Source organism: Sinohyriopsis cumingii, chromosome 9, assembly GCF_028554795.1.
Source record: "Sinohyriopsis cumingii isolate HCF-2022 chromosome 9, ASM2855479v2, whole genome shotgun sequence".
Taxonomy (NCBI): Eukaryota; Metazoa; Mollusca; class Bivalvia; order Unionida; family Unionidae; genus Sinohyriopsis; species Sinohyriopsis cumingii.
In genome coordinates this window covers 47505878-47524265 of record NC_142969.1, presented here as the reverse complement: position 1 = coordinate 47524265, position 18388 = coordinate 47505878, and the positions used below count along the sequence as shown (strand labels likewise).

The 18388-nt window shown below is 35.0% G+C and overlaps 1 protein-coding gene across 1 annotated transcript in view; it reads right to left on the bottom strand.

Moving 5' to 3' along the window:
* Nucleotides 1-18388, bottom strand: part of LOC149791754 (uncharacterized) — a 45316-nt gene that overhangs the window by 16476 nt on the left and 10452 nt on the right. The window contains exons 2-8 of the mRNA XM_089970256.1: nucleotides 17243-17374; nucleotides 10579-10732; nucleotides 9994-10055; nucleotides 8662-8853; nucleotides 7843-8002; nucleotides 6475-7194; nucleotides 5883-6081 (exon numbers count right to left, since the gene is read on the bottom strand). Of these exons, the coding sequence (XP_089826382.1) occupies nucleotides 5883-6081; nucleotides 6475-7194; nucleotides 7843-8002; nucleotides 8662-8853; nucleotides 9994-10055; nucleotides 10579-10732; nucleotides 17243-17374 (1619 nt within the window). The remainder of the gene's footprint in view (nucleotides 1-5882; nucleotides 6082-6474; nucleotides 7195-7842; nucleotides 8003-8661; nucleotides 8854-9993; nucleotides 10056-10578; nucleotides 10733-17242; nucleotides 17375-18388) is intronic.

Genomic DNA, 18388 nt, shown 5'->3' with positions numbered 1-18388 from the left:
TCATCAATGATGATACCGCACCAAGAAATTCTTTGTCATGATCAGCCTGTAGAAGTTGTGGCCACCGTAAGGGTCCTCGTTGATAAATTCGGTCAAAAGCAGAATCAACTTCAGCAGCTGTTTTAGTTGATAGTGGTTCTGCTTCTTTATACCGACTGGCAACGTCAACGACAGTCAACGCGTATTTATATGTCAGCTGACGTCTACGTATTTTGATAGTATCATGTGGTTAAAGAAATATCCGCTTGATGAACTTCATTTTGTACGCTGACATCAGAATGTGCATATTGAATTTTTTTACGTGTTTTTTTTTAATTTGCCATATTGCCTGTCGTGCTAACCATTTTTCAGCAGCAACACGTGTAACATTTGCTGCGTCGGCGAGTTTACTAATTGCTGCTCTACCTTTCCAATATCATCTTGGACTATATTAAATTGATTCCATCATAATAATAATCGGTTGATTAATTACCAGTGCCTAGCACTAGTTTACCTTTCATCGCGGATCTTACCAACGAATTAGCTAATGATTCTCGAAAAGATGTATTTTTTTTATGGAATTTAATGAGTGAATTAATTTCATATCTGCAATATGTCGCTGCTGAAGAGCCTTACTTTTATAAGCTACATCATCAGCGTGACACGCTTTATCAATAACGTTTAATGGATACTCACCAGGCCTTGGCTGGTCTTGATTATCAAGCCTGATGTCAAGTCTGGTACCAGGACCACAATAATTATATCCTGGAAGATGCTTTTCTCCTGCGTACTTAGCCCACGGAGTTCCTGGTAATTTTGTTAACGAAGCGGCAATATCCCCTCATTTTTTTAAAACACGGTTTGGGTTAGAAACAAATTTAATTTTTATTGTACCACATCGTTCACATTTGCCCGTAAGTGCTTGTCGTTTGTTTGTTGCAGTTATAGTTGTTAGTCCACCTTTAGGGGTATGCGCTCTACATTTCACACAATATCAATTCATATTATAAGTATATAGGTGTAATTAATATTTCGGCAACAAAAAAGCGAGAACCGGTTAAACATCACCCAATGCTACCAAATTCTATCCGAATGATAATAATTGGACCATCTGGGTCTGGTTAAACACAACTGTTACTTAGTCTAATAATGAAGTGGTTGAAATGGGATAAGTTGTATTTAGTTGCACCATCAGTTGATGATCAACGATGTTACAAAGTGCTCAAGGATTTTAATGAAAACGCAAAGACGATAAACGACGATGACGTTATTGATTTTATTACCGACATTGATGAAGCACCGTCCTTGGATGACCTTGATGGGTCTATTAATAATTTAGTTGAATACGATGATGTGATGCTGGATAAACAATCTAATCCATCTCGGATATTTTCCCGAGGGAGACAAAAAACACAGACGTGCTTTATGTTACTCAACGATATACACAAATACCTAAAGTGATCAAAGATAACTGTAATATTCTAGCTGTATTTAACGGCGTTGATACACATACGTTACGAAATATTCACCAGACTTGGTGTAGCGGAGACATGGATTGTAATCGTTTTAAAAATTTCTTTTCACGTGCACAGTCAACTCCGCATGGTTTTATTATAATAAACTTATATGACCCACGGTCGAGATACCGAGTCGGACTTGATAAAAAGTTTGGATAGCAGCAGAGAGGGTGCGACCTCAGTGAGGCGCCAACGCAGTAAAACGCGCGCGCATACTTTAAAACAAACACCAACGACAACAATAAAGTAACAAAAACAACTAACCCCCCCGGAGAAACTCTGGGAGAGAAACTCTCAGAAAGTTAGAAGCTTCTGTTTCGCGTTATCGGAGTAATTTGTTTCGTTTTCGTAAAAGCCTTAGTTTTCAACGACGACGCTTCTAAAATAAGGTGGGTTCACCCTCTCTGCTGCTTATATAAATTGTTCCTCTTGCGCTATTATATTGTTTTGAAATTATCATATACGAAGGGTTCTATTTGTTAAATAAAAAAATAAGAAAGGAAAGAAAACAAAACTGATTACATTTGATAAAACCGCTAGATAATGTGAAGATTAAGTACATCTGAGTACAATTGAACTGAATATGAAGACTTTGTCTTATAAGAAGTCATGGTATACTTCGTGAGCTGTAAATGCATGAGTCCGTGTTTAGAAACATATTTATAAACTTACATAAAATGGTATTAATATAATATAACGTTTATGCGTTGATATTTGTTTCATAAACGCTTAATTTCCAATCCTAATTCATACTTGCTCTTTTCTCAGATATGATATTGATTCAACAATTGCACTACATACGAATTCGGGTCATTAATGAAGTTACAAGTAATCAATAAAATAAAAACCCGAATAAAGCGCATCTCTGAATACAAACTAATTGCATTCCGCATTATCCGTTACTATAGTGACTACGTAATACTACAGCGATGACGATCATCGTCACAAAACATATATTTTAGAAAGTTGTACAATTACAGATCACCTTTCGTTCTCGTTCTGTCCCATGACTTGGCTTTTCTTTCTCATGTCGTTGAATCAATAGAGCAATTCAATCCTTTCAAAGTGGTATTATTGCAATAGAAGAGCGGAGGTCCTAATAAAGTGTGCGTATATTTGTGTACGTTTGTGGATACGCGCGCGCACGCGTGTGTATGTGTGTGGCGAAGGAGGGTAAGCAGGAGCTGGCAATTATTCAACGAGTTTCATAAATTTAATATTTAATTATTACCCATTTGAGATTCTTTTTATCACAGTTTTTATTTCAGTATAAATTAATTAGAGAGAAAGAAGAACGATGAATTTCGTTCATTCTGACTGAGACGATTAACCTTTCATGTCTTGTGTGCAACAACAAGTCCCAAACGAAGTTTAACAAGTATTAACATTTAAAAGTAGATTATGCTTTTTTTTACAGATTATAAATCGCAGAACAAGTGTCTTCCGATAAGAGCACATTTTACATATACAAAATCATTTTTTCAACACAGGATGTCCAATGCGTTTGATGTCACATTGTTTGATACATTACCGGCTAGAGTACTGTAGACGATCACGTGTCAAATTCACATCTAAACATTACAATGTTGCGAGATTCAAGTGAAAGGAGGATTAATGGATGTAGAACTTGCCATATTTACTGTAATGTATTTGTAACTGGATACTGACATTATTTGATTTGGAACAGAGGACAACAGAGGACGTAAACACATTTCATTTTAAGTAAGAATTACATCACATATTTATCGTGTACACATGTTCCAGTTGGATGAAATTCTGTCAGTTGAGTGACCGGTTTATATATATAGTGGACTCCATGTTACATGTATACAACACACTCTAAACCCCACAACTGTTATCAACTGAACAATACCCTTAGTTTTATTTGTTGTTATTGTTGTTTTGGGGTTTTATGACATTTTTCATTGCATGATATGATATTCAAGGCATAGCAAGCCCTTGTGGGGGTTAATTAGCCATATTCAGAATAGACGTGACATCTTTTTCCCAATTCCCTTTGGTTAGTGGATTCCTAAAAATGGCCGCCAAAATGTTCAAAGTATTAGTAAAAAGAACAAGTTCCCTAAGGCGGAGGAAAGAAACATTTTCCACGACCGCAGTCAATCAGTAAAGAGAATACTGTGCAAGAATTTCATGGGCTTATTTTGACCAATCAGAATCACACAAGGTGAAAAGTTAACTTGTTGTCATATCGTAAATAGTAAACTGCACACACTATATGTAAAGTATACGGACTGTGTGATAAATATAAGTGTGAAATTATTATGCTGCCGTCGTTATATCATGCGTGATAGCAAGCGTGATCGAGACAAGTTATTTTAGGTCAACAAGACGTGTTACCAAATATGCTGATATGATTATGCAGCCATGACAACACATGTATATATATATAATTTGTTTATACTGCTGCATCGTTTCAGTAAAACAACACGATGTGTATTTGTCATCATGTCTACATGCCTATGTCAACACAATGCAATCAATAAACTCGTCCCGTCGACGTATAAGAAGTCCTATGCATGTATGATGCAGTAATAGTTCGTCATGACGATGGCACCTTAATCTTTACAACTGTAATTAATTAACACGAGTTTGTCAAATTCCCCTTAGAAACACTGAACATCAATAGCCGTACACGTAATTAACGTAGTGAATGTTTACAAAGAAAAGATTTCACTAAAAGTTTAATTTTTTGTCAAAAAGGTTACATTTTTGCGAACAACTTCTGATTTACGCAGATTCCAGTTTCGTTCAGTAGGTAATGTCTTTATCTTCATGAGAAAAGGGACCACTTGTTCTAGGAAAGAAGTGGAACCGTAGCAAAAAAAACAATTTTCTTTTAAAACGTTTATTCTGAAGAATCTTCTTTCTTCACGGAAAAAAATCGTCATTAAGACTGAGATTGTTTGCACGAAAAACCTGTCTCGACGAGGGAATGCACTTTTGAAGAAAGTGGCATTCTTCATGAATGTTATACTTTTTTTATCCCAAAAAGTAAAAAGTATTTTTTTTTTCTAAACACTTGCATCAACATTTAAAGGCAATTTCCCATCGACAAGGTGATATTTTTCATGAAGATTAAACTTTATTCACGAATGAATTGTTTGAACGTGAATTGAATGCGCAAGTTTTACGAAGGAAATCATTTTATTCTTATAACAGTTTTTTTGGACGTATGCAAGCATTTTTGCGTGAAAATACGAATTCATGAAAATTTATTATCTTCACGTAAAATGAAACCCTTGTTTGAAGAGTTATATCTAAAGATGTTTAATTTTATTTGTGCAGAAGGTAATTTTTCATTACGTTTTTGCAAACAAACTATCGTCAATCAAACCCTAGCACGTGCCGATACCTATGGAACACCGACTAATACTCTCGATGGCAAAGGTGTATCACCCGATCTTCTGAAATTTCAGGCCTAATGTACCGTTACGTCCCCTACCTGACTGTCACTAGATACTAATTCAAATCGAAAAAACTCAAACAATTTTTAACCATTTGTAATGAAATTTTCGGTATGTACTTAAAACACGTATTTATGATGGGTAAATATCAATATAATATACTTCGATTTTATAACATATGTTATGTTCATGAGTTAGGGCATAATTACGTCCGCACTGATGACAGGTCAATTTATGTGAAGAAAAGACAGCTTTTTCGGGATAGATGTCTTCAGGATAACTGTATGACTGGTCGCTCAAGTCATTAGAGCGCTAATACTTTAAAGGGAACACGCACTGGTCGATATGATAAAGGAATATTAAAAGTTCGGTACCTAACCAAGAATTAGGAGAGACAAAAAGAACCGCCTCGTTCTTATACTATCCCGCCCCCCCCCCAACCCCGAACAACATGGATAGCTAACGTACATGATTGACGTAACGCATCGACTGTCTCAGTAGAGTAGTAAACACGAATCTGCGAACAATGAACTAAAATCAACAGAGTGATACATCCTTAACGATATAAAATCTGTCAGGAGAAAAGCAGCAGTCTTCATGAAAATGATTTTTTTTTTTGTTGTGAAGAATGAGGACTCATGGGAACAAGTTTCTTTACTGAAAAAAGTTTTATGTTTCACGTTTCTGGAAATTTTGACAGTATTAGTTAAACAAATCTTCGCGAAGAAAAACCCGTCTTCACGAAAAAGGAAGAAATTTTCCTGGAAAAAAAATCATCTATTTTTTTACATTTTCAATAAATCTTTTCTCTGAGACCCCCCCCCCCCCCCAACACGTTAATGACATATGCGGCCATGTAAAATGGAGTAACGGACCGCATGTGTTTTGACCTAGTTTCTTCAGTTTAAAGTTTACAGTTTAATGCAGGCTTTATAATTAAAGACAATAACTCTCTTACTTCTTCTGTCCGATGTCCAAGTCCAGTTTGTGATGCTTCAGGCCTGTTTCGTAATCTTTCTTGGCCATGTAAGCATTACCCAGGAAGCTGTGAAAAGAAGATACACTCTGCGGCTTGTTGATGAAATCTTTTGTTTCGACGGCTTCCAGACACTGAAGAGCTTTCATGATGCATAGGTCAAACTTGCCATCGGCATAGGCTGTGTAAAGAATTACAAGCATATTATTTAGTAACGGAACCATATAGATGGAAACGTATGTATATTTGAATTGTACATTACTCATCATGCTGTTGGGTATGTAAGCTTTGAAAATAATTCAGTTAGAGTCTTGTTGAGTTTTGTGTAGCATAATTCTACTTTCATCGGTTTCCGTCTTTATTTTTGTTTTATATTTTGATGATTCAGCGATTAAATATCACTTATGTGCCTTATTCGATATAGGTGTTAACACGTACATAACATATGTTGCTCATAGTTATCTATTCCTCTCACGAACAGTTTGGTGTATTACATCAAACATGTGTTTACCCTTTCTGACCGTATTTTACATATATAATACATAAGGTTAAATGATTGAAACATTATTCTTACCAATTTCAATGTCCTCCAGGTCTTTCTTGACGGCATCGGCCAAAGCTTGTCTCTTTCTCTCCTCCTCTTCTCTTGCTTTGCGATCTTTTTTCATGAGTTTTCGGAGTCCTTCTGGTGGAGCCTTCTTTTTCCTAGGAGAATCTTCGTCCTCAATCTCCATAGGCGTGCCACGGCGTCCCCTGTGTAGATCCAGGTCGCTTGGTACTCTGTAGGTCTTGAAGGTCAAATTAATGGACTCCTTGCTGCCGAAGTCTTTATTTTCCTTACTGAGAGTTACCCTTTTGCCTTTCGTTGTGGTCTCTTGTTTTTCTTTGCTGTTCGATCGCTTGGTATCCAGGTCTGAATGGTCCCTTGGAGAAATCTTCTGGCCCTCTACAACGTGGAGGAAAACGTGACTGTTCTCTTTCCGTTCCTGTGCCTCGTGAGCCTTTTTCTGTTCTAAATATCGGAAGAACGTAGGGTTGTTGGTTGACGGCTTTTTCCTTTTCGTCTTCTTTGGGGGCGTATTCTCCACGTTTTCTGATTCTTCCAAAAGACTTTCTTTAGATGAATACTTTTCTTTCTTGGCAGAAGACCCTTTCCTCTCTCGTGGAGGTGCAGGTTTTTCAGCAGGAGGGACGATGTGACCTTCTTCTACCCAGTATGAGACCCGGTCATAAAGAAAGTTAAGCCCCTTCTCACCAAGAGACTTCAGGTCCACAGAGTTTGGTGGAAGTTTTCCTACAAAAGGAAATATTCAAATTTCATAACAGTAAAGTCACATTGTATTTACTATTTATTTCAAGACTTTAAGGAAAAATCGTAACGGAATGTCACATCGAAAGGCAGCAAAAATAAAATAATTTTACAATAATATGGTCAAGTACATCTGATATTGATTTAAGACATCGTGAACTAGCCAACATTGAATTGTACGTCCTACAAAACTGCAGAAAATGGACAATAACCGATCTCACAATTATTCCAGTAAGAGCATGATAACAGAGTGACCTTTGGTGGGGAAAAACATGTGCAACAAGGATCATGAAAATAAACAATTAGATCTGATGATTTTCTTCCTCATAATAAACAGGAATATATCAATCCCCACCCCACCCCAAACAAACAAACAAAATAAAAGAAAACGAAAACGTATGACCAGTTATTTTGTTGAACAATAATATATGTCTGTAATCAAGGAACCGAGAGGAACGCTAGGTCTCACTATTTATTCCATTATCCTATGAACCTGCTAATTATCACACTCAATTGCTAGGAAAAATAACCAAACTTACAGAGTGCAAATCTAATCTTTAATTAATGTTTAGAGGTTTGTTTGTTTTTTCTTATTATAGGCATTGTCAGCTCTCGCTGTCTTAGCTGACCCACCTGCTTCCGTGGCAAGCCTCTCAAGGTACTCCTTGTCGTTGTACATGCGACCTAGGATGTTTTTCATTGTACCGTCATTCACATCCTCTAACTTGGGGGCCTCGGCTAGGTTGTCCCGAGGGTGAGGAGCTTTCTCGTGGGCCTGATATTTACTTCGCACCTGGAGGGAAAATAGTTTCTGTCATGATTAATTCACTGTAAAGGCATTCATCGCAATGGCTTCTGTAATTATTGAGGAAGTAACATTTAAAGTTGTTATTGACTGTGCCTTGAATATTTAAATGTTAAGCCGTTATTATTCCTCCTTCAGTTGAAATATATATACATGCACACATGTGTTTAACGGAAACTGAAGGGAATAGCCGAAGTGCTCGTTCTTGAAAACTGCACTTAATGCACAGGTATATATATATATATGTTTTGAAGGCATTGGAAAGAGAAGACAATACTTGGCCTCATGGGAGACTCAAGCAAGTGTTTGATTTAGACGGTAGAGAGACCACATGTGCATAACACACACGCGCGCGCGAGCACAAACACACACAAAAACATTCCTATTCGTTAAGTACAACATTCAAAACCTGTTTTTTTATACTTATTTTAATTTGTATATCTGGCTAGAGGAACCTGTCATAAAAGAACATCTTGTGGTCACTGCAATGCATTTTATAAACATGTTCCACGATAGATAGATAGATAGATAGATAGATAGATAGATAGATAGATAGATAGATAGATAGATAGATAGATATGCAATTAATACATTTGTTTTTAAAGTACAATTTTTCCAAAAGAGTCATCCAACCCCAAGCTGTATACCTGAAGTCTGGCTGGCAAGGGTGTCATTTGTCTGCCCTGTCTCCGTATAGGTGGAGGTGGATTCGGGGGTGGGTGTGGCTCGAACAGAGGCGTTGTGGTGGTGGGAACTTCATCCTCCTCCATATGAGAGCTACCTGAGTGACTGGAGTTACGATCTTGAAGGGCTTTCGATTTCTTCTTTTTCCCCTTCTCCTAATATGAATTAAAATAGATGAATTACAGCGATTTGTTCCTTGCGCAACACACAAAATATGCGCTTAGACTTTTTGAAATGCCCGTTTTAATTCAAAACAGTCTTAAAGAGGGTATATGTAATGCCTATTTCAGTTTTTGTTTGACATGCAAATACATTTATTTGTCCTCCAAATAATTCAGTTATAAGGGTACTTTTGAACAGAACAGCATACGTACATCTACACTGTTAATTCGATACTAACGTCTAATTTTACAATGATAATGAATGATATATCATTACTTAAGTAAATGAATAAATAGGTGATGATGATGATGATGATGACGACTATGGTGGTGGTGAATTAGACGACAATAAAGACAGCATAAATGCAGAAGAATGATTGTAACTCCAATCTGTAAGAAACACTTCCAAGCACATCCCAAAGTGTTACGCCTGGATTTAAATCGATGTGTGAAGCCAATGCACGTTTATAATGTCAAGATATATCCAATTATAAGCTAGTGTATTCGTTGTATCTATGTAAAATATTGATGTATCTCATCCTAAAAGAAAAATTTACAAAACACTTCTGATAAATTTTGAAGACAAACGTCCAGACAATTAAATAACGAAAATCCACGTAAATTTCTCTCTCTCTCTCTCTCTTTCTGTAAATAAATATATATATATATATATATATATATATATATATATATATATATATATATATATATATATATATATATATATATTATTGGATTACGAGTGCGACGGTATAAAATCTGGCCTAGCGTGACTCACCAGAAGAAAAGAAATGTGAAAAATAAAGACGACGAACTGGGCAAAATAATTTTAAAAAATGGTCGAAGGACAGAGGAACTTGGTAAAAATACAAAAGAAGAAGAATTAAGCAAATAAAAAAGGAGAAGAAGAGGAAGAAATAAGAGTAAAACACGAAGTGACACATATATGGGAAAGATTCTAACGGTATTTCATAACAGCATCGCGCACATAATGGTCTTTTTCTTGTGAACAATAATTGGAATCGTTGATCAATTCCTTTTTTAAAAGCTGGATACTTAAAACGTGTATACATTTGTTAATACTTTCATGTATGCTTGTTCTTGAGTAATTGTATGTGTGTACAATGAAAATACCTTTTTATGTGTAACCGTGTTCCCTTCATCGGGACTGGGGATGTTCTTTCTTTTTCTCACTCCTAAAATGCGGAAACTACATAGGTAAGTTAATAGACGTCGACATGAATGAAAGAAAACAATTATGTTATTATAATTGACATGTATTCTGCAAATTTATTAGATATATACATCTTGTATACATCTACTCTGCAACTATATTAGGTATATTTTGAGAAATACTTTATATTAATATGTAAAGAGGTATTCACAGAATGCTTGATAGCTAAATAGGTATAAACATAACACTTTTTGGGAAAAGAAGCATTTTTTATCAACTGAAGTATTATTCGTATCTTGACATCATTCGAATGACACGTGAATAAAATTAAATATGATTGTGTCGGAGAGAGAGAGAGAGAGAGAGAGAAGAAAAACTCACTGCATGGACTGTTAGTTATTTGATTTCTGATGTTGGTACAACAGTAGCTGAATAGTTGTACCTACTTACCTACCCATCTACTGGCTAACTCATGAATGAAATAATAATGAATAAATAAATAAAGAAAATAAACAAACTACTGGGTGAATAAATGAATGTACGACCTTTATGGGTCTCAGCAATTCGGGACTTGGTTTCGTTGATGCGGTCTTGGAAGTCCTCCCGATCCGGCCTCGTTCTGGCCCCCATTTGGAAATGTTGCATGGCATTTTCATACTCTCCGGCCGCTAACAGCAATTCCCCTTTCTGCAATAGGGCCTGCAACAAACAAATTGATAAAGAAGCCAGCCAATAAGCATCAAAACAATCATTAGGTGGCCTTACCTCTTTTTTTCAAGCAAGATATAAAAGAAGCAATCAAGACAAAAATAATCGATCAACCAAACAACCAATTGATCAGCCTAACGACCAACGGCTAGCTCTTTAATTTCTTACTCCATGAGAGAGAGAGAGAGAGAGAGAGAGAGTGTGTGTGTCTGACGTCGGCCTTGCTAGCCCTCTTCATCACAAAGACAGTATTAAGTACTCTCTAAATTTTCACTGCTCGCTATCCTCTCCTCTCCCCTTATTTAAACAATCTTCTCCAATAATGGATCTGTCGGGCACATTTTTATTTAAATCTACTCTATTGTCATAAATGTTGACAAACGGGGTCGGCCTACAAGTTCTTACAGCTTAGAATGGGCCCTTCCCTTACAGTCGACAAACAATTTACACGGATATCGGCATTAAATTAACACGAATTCGTACAATTATATTTAGACATTGATGATTCAGTGAAAATAGGTATATGAGAGAGAGACAGACAGAGAGAGACAGAGAGAGAGAGAGAGAGATGAATATATGGCACAGCTACTTGATATATAGTTTAATGATAACTCAATGAAAATATATAAATTAAAAAATATATTTCAGAAGGTACTTTTTGTTAGTAACTGTAAATGGCAACTTCTATTTCCGAGAGAAATCAAAGCGTAGGTGACTTAAGTGCTACTTGATCCATTTTGTTCAAATGACGAATTATTAATGACCAGGCAGTAAAATGTTTTGCATTTTAAACTTTAAGCTGCAACTGTACAATTCAAAATGCACTTTAGTTGCAACCGCTTGCTTTTTGGCATACAGTAAGAAAAGCAGAAATTATTGAAAGGTTGTCATTTATTTGACGAATTATTCGTTTCTGAATATCGAACTCGCAATGTCATGCTAACACAAAGTGCACTATTTTTGTTTGTTAAACACGTTAAAATTACAGTACGTTTCTTAAAATAGAAAAACAGAACAACCTTGATAGCTCGAATACCCATGAGCGTAACGAGTCAGTTAAATGATCCAGCTCAATTCAACCTTGATAAATCGAATACCCATGAGCGTAACGAGTCAGTTAAAGGATCCAGCTCAATTCAACCTTGATAAATCGAATACCTATGAGCGTAACGAGTCAGTTAAAGGATACAGCTCAATTCAACCTTGATAAATCGAAAAACCAAGAGCTTACAGTTAAAGGCTCTAAAAAGATTCAAATCTTGATAGCTAGAATATCTAGGAGCCTAACAAGTCAGTTAAAGGATCTGGTTCAAGTCAATCTTGATAGCTCGAACACCCAGGAGACTAAAAAGAGCATTAACGGATCTAGTTCGATTCATTAAAGTTTAATATAAATATTTCGATCGACTCTATAAAATAAAAAGTTCGGCCGATCGAAAGTATACCAGAATAAACTCTGTTGGAGCCAATGAGATTCTTCCATATACGGATTATTACAATATATCAGCTTCTATCAGGGAGTATCGCTAAATACACATTTACTGAAACTGGTATTAGGCCATCACATAAATATAACTAAACACACATTTACAAAAATGGGTACAGGGCCATCACATAAATATAACTAAATACACATTTACAGAAATTGGTATTAGGCCATCGTATAAATAGAACTAAACACACATTTACAGAAATTGGTATTAGGTCATCAGATAAATAACTTAACACACATTTACAAAAATGGGTATGAGGCCATAACATAAATATAACTAAACACACATTTACAGAAATTGGTATTAGGTCGTCAAATAAATAACTAAACACAAATTTATAGAAATGGGTATGAGGCCATAATATAAATATAACTAAACACACATTTACAGAAATTTGTATCATGCCATCACATAAATATAACTAAAAACACATTTATAGAAATTGGTATCAGGCCATCACATAAAAGTAACTAAACACACGTTTACAGAAACTGGTATAGGGTCATCACATAAATATAAAAACACACACATTTACCGAAACTGGTATTAGGCCATCACATAAATATAACTAAACACACATTTACAGAAATGGGTATTAGGCCATCACATAAATATAACTACATACACATTTACAGGAACTGGTACCGGGCATCACATAAATATAACTAAACACAAATTTACAGAAATTGGTATCAAGCCATCACATAAATATAACTAAACACAAATTTACAGAAATTGGTATCAAGCCATCACATAAATATAACTAAACACACATTTACAGAAATTGGTATTAGGCCATCACATAAATATAACTAAACACACATTTACAGAAATGGGTATTAGGCCATCACATAAATATAACTACATACACATTTACAGAAACTGGTACTGGGCATCACATAAATATAACTAAACACAAATTTACAGAAATTGGTATTAGGCCATCACATAAATATAACTAAACACACATTTACAAAAAAAATTGGTATTAGGCCATCACGTAAATATAACTAAACACACATTTACAGAAGTTGGTATTTAAGCCATCACATAAATATAACTAAATACACATTTACATAAACTAGTACTGGTTCATTGCATGAATATAATTAAACACACATTTACAGAAATTTGTATAGGGCCATCGCGTAAATATAAATACCCACACATTTACAGAAACTATTAGGCCATCACATAAATATAAATAATCACACATTGACAGAAACTGGAACTATGTCATCACACAAATATAACTAAACACACATTTACATAAATTGGTATGAGGCCATCATATAAATATAATTAAACATACATTTACAGGTATAGGTATTATGCCATCACATAAATATAACTAAATACACATTTACAGAAGTTGGTATGTAAGCCATCACATAAATATAACTAAATACACATTTACAGAAGTTGGTATGTAAGCCATCACCTAAATATAACTAAATACACATTTACAGAAACTAGTACTGGGTCATTGCATGGATATAATTAAACACACATTTACAGAAATTTGTATAGGGCCATCGCGTAAATATAAATACCCACACATTTACAGAAACTATTAGGCCATCACATAAATATAAATAATCACACATTGACAGAAACTGGTACTTGGCCATCATATAAATGTAACTAAACACACATTTAGTGAAATTGGTATTAGACCATCACATAAATATTACTAAATACACATTTACAGAAACTGGTATTAGGCCATCACATAAATATAACTAAACACACATTTACAGAAGTTGGTATGTAAGCCATCACCTAAATATAACTAAATACACATTTACAGAAACTAGTACTGGGTCATTGCATGGATATAATTAAACACACATTTACAGAAATTTGTATAGGGCCATCGCGTAAATATAAATACCCACACATTTACAGAAACTATTAGGCCATCACATAAATATAAATAATCACACATTGACAGAAACTGGTACTTGGCCATCATATAAATGTAACTAAACACACATTTAGTGAAATTGGTATTAGACCATCACATAAATATTACTAAATACACATTTACAGAAATTGGTATCAGGTCATCACATAAATTGAACTAAATACGCATTTACAGAAACTGGTATTAGGATATCACATAAATATAACTAAACACACATTTACAGAAATGGGTATTAGGCCATCACATAAATATTACTAAATATACATTTACGGAAATTGGTATTAGGTCATCACATAAATTGAACTAACTACGCATTTACAGAAACTGGTATTAGGCCATCACATAAATATAACTAAACACACATTTACAGAAACTGGTATTAGGCCATCACATAAATATAACTACATACACATTTACAGAAGTTGGTATTTAAGCCATCACATAAATATAACTAAACACACATTTACAGAAACTGGTATTAGGCCATCACATAAATATAACTACATACACATTTACAGAAGTTGGTATTTAAGCCATCACATAAATATAACTAAACACACATTTGCAGAAACTGGTATTAGGCCATCACATAAATATAACTAAACACACATTTACAGAAACTAGTACTGGGTCATTGCATGAATATAATTAAACACACATTTACAGAAATTTGTATAGGGCCATCGCGTAAATATAAATACCCACACATTTACAGAAACTATTAGGCCATCACATAAATATAAATACTCACACATTGACAGAAACTGGTACTTGGCCATCATATAAATGTAACGAAACACACATTTAGTGAAATTGGTATTAGACCATCACATAAATATTACTAAATACACATTTACAGAAATTGGTATCAGGTCATCACATAAATTGAACTAAATACGCATTTACAGAAACTGGTATTAGGCCATCACATAAATACAACTAAACACACATTTACAGAAACTGGTATTAGGCCATCACATAAATATAACTAAACACACATTTACTGAAATTGGTATTAGACGATCACATACTAAATGTGCGAAAACCTTTATGAAACGAATAGTGTTGGAGAGAGCTGTTGTGAACACACACCCGAATGTCATGCATAGTATGTTTCAATGCATAAATTCGTTGCAGCTCTATATTAAATATTTACCTAATGATTATATATCGCAATATAATTAACATTAGCGAGTGATTCATTTCACATTTACGACAGTTCTTTTGTAACAGCCACAACCTATTATTTTGATTAAAACATTCTAATTAACTTCATGAGTACGAAGTCGTGTACATGCTTCAAACATGGCGGTAATGGACTATAAAGTGAGTTATTTGTTTGAAAAGGCCAAGTTAAAATTGTTAAACATTATTTTGCAGTAAAGAGGGGACGTGTATATGAAGGAGACTTATCTATCCATATTTAAAGGCCCAGGGATATGAAAGAGAACTATCTATTCATATTTAAATGCAATTGGCAACTACCCGGCCACCACGCGTATAAAGTGATTTGATGAACAACGCATGTATAATGTAACTAGAAGGCTCGATTTATTCCTCCAGTCTATATGTTAGTTTACTTCAAAACCGACCATATAGTTGCTCTTATCAGATAAATACGAAAAATGGTAACCCATCAAGGATTGTATTCACTGACAAGACAAAAAAAAATTGTTGCTGTAATTCTACGCTCGGTTGAAAGCTTTTGACAGCAAGCGGTGCGGTATACAATTTAGAAAGGAAAAACAGAATGCATAACTGAAAATCGTTTGACTTTACGTCCCTTGTAAGGTTGATAGGTGTCTGCTTTCGGCAAAATGAAGATAGTAAAGAACTCGGCCAAAAGTCGGTGCCAAACAATTAATTCATTTAAAATCTTTATGATTTTAAGTATAACTGTGTGTTAATGGAATAACCACTATGCACGAACTGAGTTCTGTGGTTTTTGTTTTAGATGGTCGAAATTGTATGATCGATCATCAGTTTAACAAAACTAAACGAATATCGAGTATTAGTCAAATATTGTGGTCAATTTTAGTTTCATAAGGAAAAGTCCGTGTTAAATGTATTTTAGTCCATTTTGCCAGCATATCTTAAGTTAAAGTGCATGTAAAATGTAATAAATCAAAGCGAACGTATTCACTAGAGTTTTTAAGCTATTTTGCATAATAATTATACCAAGAGATTTTAATTACGTACACAATTAACAGACGAAATTTACAGTTGTGTAATCGGTCATGCGAAATGATGACACCAGTCTTATAAAAGCCACAAACGATTGTCGTCAATCAAATCGCTTACTCTGAACAACACTGCGAATTATTACTTTCATGGCAATTGAAATAAAGTATTTCAGACAAAAATTAAACAACTTTAAGGAACGGAATTAATTTTAAAAAATGTATTGAGTTTATCCTGTTCTTTCATGAATTTGTGTTTTCATTTAAGTTAATTAGGCAATTAAAATATGAGTGTCTGTCTTCCTTTTATATATTTACGAGAATTTAAAAAGTTTGCAGATTGCAGTCGAGACCAATGATATACCGTCATACATATGATTTATACTGACTTGTGTCAGTGCACAGCGTCGTTTGTCGCATATCTACGGAGGACATGAAACTCTTAAGGATAAACGAGAACCCGACTAAACGACTTTAGACTGAACTAAATCTGCTAATTAGGATGCGACATAATTGTGTTCGGATATTTCATTATATTACTGACTTCGGAATCAACCACTGATTAGTTTCAAACAGAACTCCCATCATGACAATACTACAAGACTTGCAACACACACACACACACACACACACACACACACACACAGATCTGTAAACTATTCCACACTTATTGTTCATGAGATGCTGGAAGAGATACAGAAAACTTTAAAGAGCCTGTTTTAACTGGTTCCCTCTAGGGTGTACAATTCACTAATAAATCCTTTAAAAGATCATGTTTTCCGTAGCGATCTATCTGCTGGTCTGTCTGTCTGTCTGTATGTATGTATGTATGTATGTATGTATATCCGTACGTACGTGTGTGTGTGTGCGTGCGTGCGTGTGGGTGCGTGTGCGTGTGTACCTCATGATACAGGGGATCCAGTTTTAATGCAAGGTCTGAGTCTTGGGTGGCTTTCCGTATCTTTCCCAGCTTCTGGAACGCCCTTGATCGTAACACTATTGTGACCTTATCATCCGTTACATATCTCAATGCCTGTGACAAAAGATAAAAATGAATATTTTGTATCACATTATTGTAAAGGGTTCATAGAGATTACAACATAAGCAGAGAATTAATACCTAAACACGTATATTAAGTATATAAGATAAATTTTGCTCATCGAAAATTCCTTGTTTTATCACTATTTAGCTACTTCTGTATTTTTTTTAAAAAATAATTTAATTTACTTTAATTTAATTTAATTTAATTTAATTATTTACGTTATGGGTCTTGAGTTCTTTGTGAATGAATGAATGAATGAATGAATGAATGAATGAATGAATGCATGAATGAATGAATGAATGAATGGATGAAATATAGCCTTATAGATCTCCCCATATCGGAACGAAAACGTGAAATTAATTCATTCTGACAGCAGAATTACTAAGACGTTTTTGACCTCTGAATTGTTTATAAGAAAAGGTCATTATGTATTCAGATCTAATGCAGCAGTGACATATGACCACCAACACGAAGTCGTCCTATGTGTTTCAGCGTCATTTTGTGCCAAACAATTTGAGTACGTGAACCCAATAGATCCTTTTCACGATTTCCAATCGGAGCATACTCGGCCTTGTCTCCTGCTTCATGAGCGTATCTAGAACGAAGCTAAGTTTGCAAAAACCTCTGCCAGACAACAGTACAACGCAAAGAACACGTTGAAACAGTTACATGTTGCTGTAAACGACCAGAATATTGACGTCTTTTTCCTGACAGAAACATGGCTAAAAACATCAGGCCAAGTGTGCGGAGCTAACACCCACTGGCTACTCCATCAAGTCGTTCCCCCGTAATTCTCGCGTAGGTGGAAGTACTGTCATCACAAAGAACACCATGATAAAACGTCTTAACCACACCACAACATTCAATTTCGACCACACATCGGTTGAACCAGTCCAAACCACACTCACACTGGAGCAAAGGTCAGTCCATTGTTCCTGCCTATACCGCCCTCCTCCTAGTAGAAAAAACAAGCTGGCTGACTCTCTCTTTTTGGAGCAGTTTCCG